This window comes from Populus nigra, chromosome 3, assembly GCF_951802175.1.
Source record: "Populus nigra chromosome 3, ddPopNigr1.1, whole genome shotgun sequence".
In the NCBI taxonomy this organism is placed as follows: Eukaryota; Viridiplantae; Streptophyta; class Magnoliopsida; order Malpighiales; family Salicaceae; genus Populus; species Populus nigra.
In genome coordinates, this window is record NC_084854.1 from 15,915,817 (window position 1) to 15,922,368 (window position 6,552).

At 32.8% G+C, this 6,552-nt stretch overlaps 1 protein-coding gene across 1 annotated transcript; it reads right to left on the reverse strand.

Annotated features, from left to right (window-relative positions):
* Positions 1-2,887: 2,887 nt before the first annotated feature.
* Positions 2,888-4,974, reverse strand: LOC133688162 (probable pectinesterase/pectinesterase inhibitor 12). Its single transcript, XM_062107562.1, has 2 exons — positions 3,959-4,974; positions 2,888-3,691 (listed from the first exon to the last, which is right to left on the reverse strand). Exons 1-2 carry the CDS (start codon positions 4,881-4,883, stop codon positions 2,997-2,999), a joined length of 1,620 nt encoding a protein of 539 aa, XP_061963546.1. The 5' UTR covers positions 4,884-4,974; the 3' UTR covers positions 2,888-2,996.
* Positions 4,975-6,552: the final 1,578 nt, after the last annotated feature.

Sequence of the window (6,552 nt, forward strand, 5' to 3'; positions counted from 1 at the left end):
ACCTGCGACACGTGTCATAGACTTTAGTAGTTTTAATAACTTTGTTTTTTTAAAACTATTTTTACTTGATTGTATGATAACAAAAAACAAATGCTCGTAAAATTAAATATCAATCAAATATCAAGATGTTTGTTTTAGATCCTGCAATAAACTTATAGAAAAAAATTGAAATAAATTATGATGTCCAATCAAAGTCAACCAAATATTGAAGGATGAAATTAAAAAATAAAAGGTCTATAAAAAAATTAATGTTGAATGATAAAATTAAAAGAAAATCAATGAAAAACAAAGGACAAAAAATAAACAAGTCAAATGTTGATATTGGGTCAGACCCACTTACCTAGCCTTAATAAAAGAAAGCTCAGGTTTACGAGTAGTTTTTTTAAAATTTTTGCCTTAGAAGCCCACACTTGTTTTTTCTTTTCTTTTCTTTTCTTTTTCCCTTAAGAGCAAACATGTCCACTTCAAGAATTTTTTTTTTAGTAGGTACAAGTCGCTTACTAGCACTAGCCTAGAATCCAGCCACCACTTAGGCAACTAAAGGTCTAACCATCTAGGTGGTGGCCCAGTATAAGAGCTTAGAATTAAGAGGTTTGTTTCTTCTATGGTCTCAGGTTCGAACCCTATAGTTGGTCATATGATGACCACTTGAGGTTTACATAGTCGTTAACTTCAGGGCCCGTAGGATTAGTCGAGGTGCGCGAAAGCTGACCTGGACACCCACGTTAAACTAAAAAAAAAAGGTCATGGGAAGGGTTTTTTGGCCTAAAAATTCATTTTCAAGTCATTTTCACCTAAAAATACCTCAAAACATTATAAAAACTTTCATAAAACACCTACCAGCCCTAAAATACCACAAAATCACTCAAAAAAATAAAAATCAACAGAGTAAAAAATATCTAAATCGGCCATATTCTAGTTTTTCAAGTATTTTTAGATAAGAAAAAACCTCTACCATAGAACTCTTCTTGTCGAATGAAACTCATTGACATAAAAAACAACGAGTTTCATTATCGAATAGTAATTATTTTGTCAACTTTCTTTTTGCATCGTTATTTTCAGATGTCTCTTTCTTTTTCTTTTTACTTTGAAATTCAATGATTGAAATGTTAAAAAAAATAAATTTTTAAATTAAAATTAAAATTAAAATTGCAAAAACTAAAGGGATCATTGCATAAAAAAATATATATATAAACTAAAGAGAACTTTTCTACTGAATTTGAGATTGGTCATTAGGGTTTCTTCTTATTTTACACTTTGATCCTCTATTGTTCTTGTTTTTTTTTTTCCTTTCTATAAAAGTTTTTAACAAATTAGTCTTGAAATTAGACATAGAAGAATGTGATTAAAAAATAAAATAAATATTATAAGCAAGTATAGTGATGTACCTAGCTATTTTAATACATTTTATAATTACCGTGTAAAGCAATCCTAATATTTTTGGAGAGAAATTACTAATTGCCGCAGAAAGAAAAGAGAAAATCCTAATATCTTGAATTGTTCAAAATGCTGGGTTAATCTTGGCTCACATGTTGATATCTTGAATTGTTCAAAATGCTGGCTCACGTGTTGATATCTTGAATTGTTCAAAATGCTGGGTTAATCTTGGCTCACATGTTGATATGCAGAGGACACCCAAAGCAGGAATACATACTTGGACTTCATAGTAGAAAGAGACGCAAAGTGTACTTAAGAATCAAGAGCCCTTGTCGGTTGTGGCTTTCGTCTCCTTTTGGGGGCAATGGATCACGCGGGGTGGACTTCAAAGACTCCAAAAATGAAGACCATGTCAAGAGATCAGAAACCATCAATCAATTATCCACAGAATATATATATATATATATATATATATATATATATGTTAGAACTAGCACAAATGTCAAACTTGAAACTTTTTTTGATTCAGCTTCTATTGTTCTTTTATCCGTGTGTCCTTCTCAATCACTTGAGCGTATCAGTTATCAGATTTTCTCTTTTATGGCTTACAACACATCAAAATTCAAACTTTTTTAAAGTAAGATCATTAAACCTTGTGTTGAAGTTACTCTGAAGAATAATAATGAAATCCACCTAGCTAAGATCATATCTCTAACATGATATTTTAAATTCTAATAAGAATGTGATTAGACTGACTGTCAAGTATCAGTGGTTGTAACTTGTATCTTCTTCGACTAGAGCAGATTAATACAGAAAAAACCCTATTGTTCGTGTCCAGAATCATCGCAGTAAACATCTTGTGTCGGTGAGTGCTGCCATCACTTGTCAATAAACAATAATTACTCTCAGCACTAAGAACACAGAGGAAAAAAGGGGAACTTTTTTATCAAGGCGTTGCTCCCAGTTGTACAGACCTTTTGTGGAGTAGCACTAAGAACAGAGAGAAAGAAATTGTGAAGATTGCTCTACTTTTAACAGTATAATCTTTTCCAGCTACGTTGTTTCTCTAGGCTAGTTTGTTAAAAAAAGAAATCTACAACTATAATAGTTTTTTTTTTAAAAAAAAAAAAAGCTCCGAAATTAGATCTAAAAAATATGATAAAGACTGGACATTGTCTAGGAATCACAACTGCTCACCGTACTGCCATTTCACTCTCAGCAAATTTACTGTGAACATCCCCACCGGCGAAAATATCATGCCGCGTTAAGCAATTATTCATACGGCAAAGGATATAGATATTTGTTGTGCTTATTAAATTCTCACATGATAATAAAGCCAGGCATCTAAAACAAGTTGCTGTGATGTCCCACTCAATTTCACTTCTTCAAGACATCTCTCGTTGATAAATCAAAATCACTCTACAGGATCTCAATCCTGGCATTAGATTTTCTAGCAAAAAACCGTGTTTCTCCGTCTGTGTATCAAGAAGGAACCATGCACTACAAGACAAGGCACAAATTATTCATGTGTAACATGTAAAATAAAATACTATACTATTAACATATTTTGCTTCTTTTTCTTTCTTATATCAAGTCATACAAATGCATCAAAACTAGCTTTAAATCCCATCATAATAAGGAATTGAAGTGGAATCCAGCCATTCATCACCAGTTATGAAATATGATACTGTAAAATTATAAGCATCATTATCATCCATCACATGGTACCCTGCCCATGTAACCCGGTTTTCGGTCCCAGAACCAGGCCCATAATTTTCGTACTCTCCATAATACAAAGTGTCTAATCCTTGATCATCATCATTAGACCACTTGCTCCAACCTTCTGGATTAATGAAATCATCAATGTAGGACTCAAGAACAACTGTCGTTGAATAAACTTTCCATGGCCTCCCGAGGTAGCTCCTAACAGTGTTTGAGTTGGAGTACAAATCTTCTGTAGCCAAAATTGAACAATTTTGTATCGAGATTCCTGTATACTCATCTGGGGTTTCTTTAGACTGGGCAGTAATGACTGTGAATTGGTTAGGCAGTGGCTTTCTGGATATAATATTACATGCCTGGAAGACTACTGCAGCATTGCCGAATAGGTAATCTATGGTCCCGGATATGTCACACTCTCGATAAAATTGTCGAAATGAGTGCACATATAATGTATCCTGGTAGCCATTAATGGAGCACCTGTAGAGTGCTACTAGGTCTGCACTTACTCGAAGGGCAACTGCCTGGTGCTTCTCTGGTCCAGCTGTGTTGTCAATGGTTATGTCCAGTGCCAGAAAACCATCACCAGATACCGCTGCAATTTAATAGTCACAAAGTATCTTAGCACTGTAATTAAGATGAACAATATAATAATTGGCTCGATTCAAACTGTGATTAACGTTTCTTGAATTAAGCAAGTTCAACCAAACAGTAAATGCCTACAAAGACATGGGACATGAAATAGGGGCCGAGTAAATTCTTTGAAGGATAATTGACCAAAAGGAAATCACTTTCTTTTTTCATAAATCTTCACTGTAAGAACATAAATGGAGGATAAACTTGTAAAGATTTTGAAACGTACCAAGAGTTGCAGATCTGAAAGTAGTCCAACCATCAACTACACTTCTGTTACCAGTAATGAAAGTGACGTCAGTTCCATCTCCAAGCAAAACAATGTTGGTTTTGTTGATCGGAATTTCCACATTCTCCGCGTATACTCCTTCTCTAACTCGAATAATTATTCTATCATAACTATTATTTGGAGCAAAGTTTATGGCATCAGTGATGGTACTAAAATTTCCAGTGCCATCAGCAGCTACTATAAGCTCTTCACTAGGGTCATATTCATCTTCATCACTTTGCAAAATCCGGCGATCTTTCTTTGACATCCATTTTGGAAATCCTAAAAGGCGACGGTTTTTATAACCCTGCTTGCTGTTTTTTGACTTAGGAAGCATTGAAAGAGAGTTGCTAACATGCTGATATGTACTAGTCAAGCTATTCAATAAAGCAGGCTTCAAAGGACCAGAAGCAGAATCTAGGCCTTCTAAGCAAGTGTTCTTGTTGGTGACTGCTGCACTAAGATAGGCCCTTGCATCAACTAGTTTACGAGAATCACCTGCACGGACTCTTGAAACTGATCTTTGTAAGGATGAGACCGTGATTTGATGTAGTTCTAAGCAATCTTGGATTGTTCCTCTTTGTCTTTCAATGATGTTTGAACCACCAGCATTTGAGAATAGATTGGTTAGTTTTCCGGCCTCAGATATCGCAGTTTGGAGGGTTTGGAGGAGCAAGTTGATGATGTTTGGACTGATGTTTATTGAGATGGAAAGTTTTAACGAGTTAAAGCAGGCATCTGGATATGGTCTGCTATTGCAAAAAGTTCTTATTGTAGAGAGATGGGCGTCTAGAGAAGTTGTAGAAGATGTGTTGAGAGCCCATGTAGAAGTGAAGAAGACAGAAGAAATGAGCAGGAGAAGAAGCTTTAGAATGGAGAAAGCCATGATAGTTGAAGCAAGAGGAGAGGCTTCTCTTTGTTTTAATGTTGCAGAGGCAAGGATGATTTTTGTTTAGCTAGATTGGTGGCCCGCACTTTTCTGCGGGCCAGTAAAAATGTTTTTCGAAGACAAAAACAAATTGAGACTGAATCCGGATCAATTTATAATTTAAATAATATAAATAAGAAATATATAACACCAAAAACTAATAACAAAAAAATATTAAAAAAAAAACAGGACATGAGCCTAGTATAAAAAACTTGAAAGTCAAAACTGAAAAAATAAAAAAAAATATATAAAAAAAATAAGTTAAACTAAATTAACTCACAAATTATATGATAATAAACTACTTGAAAGGAAAAAGAAAAAAAGTATGAAGATTAATTTTATATATATAAAATATTGAATGATAAAAATAAAAATAAAAAAGTAAAGTCAATTGCGTTAACTTTTGTAACTGGTAACTCTAGTCATGAATTCGAGACTAACCCTATTAAAGTAAAAATAAATAAAAAGAAGGAAAAAAAACATTAACTTATAAAAGGGAAAAAAATTGAACAAATCCAAACAAACCTCCTAAACTTAGTTGAATCTCTAAAACTCATAACCTGTAAAATTTTAGACTCAAACTTAATTCTCAAATAAATAAAAAATTTAATCTCAAATAAATTAAATAGCAATAAAAAAAGAACTAATTTGAAAGAAAAACAAAATAAAGGAGGATGAAATAGAAAATGAATTATAACTATATACATTGTTTAAAAAAATCTTATCAAATATTGAAAGAAAGGATAAGGAGAAAATACAAATTTAAAGAATTAGTAAAAAAAAACATAACAAAGAACAATAAATATAAAAACCCGAGATAACCGAGTCATTTTCAAGACTAACAATGAATTTCTTAGGAAGCAAGCTAAAAAAAAACTCAGTCTTCAATTAAATAAACATTGAAGGATGAAATAGAGAAAAAATTAGCCTAGACAAAGGAGAAAAAAAACTAAGTAAACCCAGGCAAACATCCTAGACTTGATCAAATCTTAAAAACTTGTAACTTATGAAATATTGGATCTAAGTCCAATCAAGAAATTTATTATGAACCAATTTAAAAAATATCAATTTTAAAAACTTGTCAAAGCAAAAACAAATAGCAATTAAAAAAATAAAGGGTAAATTTGAAAGATGAAAAAATTCAAGATGGATGAAATTGAAAAGGCATACCAATTTAATAAATTATCCAACATTAAAAAAATCATAAAAGGGGATCAAATATGAAGAATCAATAAATTAAAAGGTTGTTCTTGAATTTTTAAGGGGTTAGCATGAAAATCTAGGTGGGGAGAGAGAAAAGAAAATGGAAAATGATTGTCGAAGTTAAACCACCATGAATCTTGAAACATGCACTGCCTCATCGGGTTAGAGGCGCCGAGACTTTTTAAATGCCTTTTAAGAAGGCGGCGTTTAGTTACTAGACAGCCCCACATGCATCGCCCGAACAACGCGGGGGCCATCTACAAGCGGGTGCGTATCACGCATTAGCCAACAAATGTTTTTTAAATATATTTAATATATGTCAATTACAGGAAAGACCCCAAACAACCTTCAAATCTACAACAAAATTAATGTGAAATAATAAAAAAAGACCTTGTGAGATAGTTAAGTTGATTTTTTCTTTAAG

Bases quoted from the DNA above. Each gene is read 5' to 3' on its own strand.
- LOC133688162 (XM_062107562.1), bottom strand. From the start codon at position 4,883: ATGGCTTTCTCCATTCTAAAGCTTCTTCTCCTGCTCATTTCTTCTGTC. The intron at 3,692-3,958 runs GTACGTTTCAAA...ATTAAATTGCAG, and splicing joins TTTCAGATCTGCAACTCTTG to CGGTATCTGGTGATGGTTTT.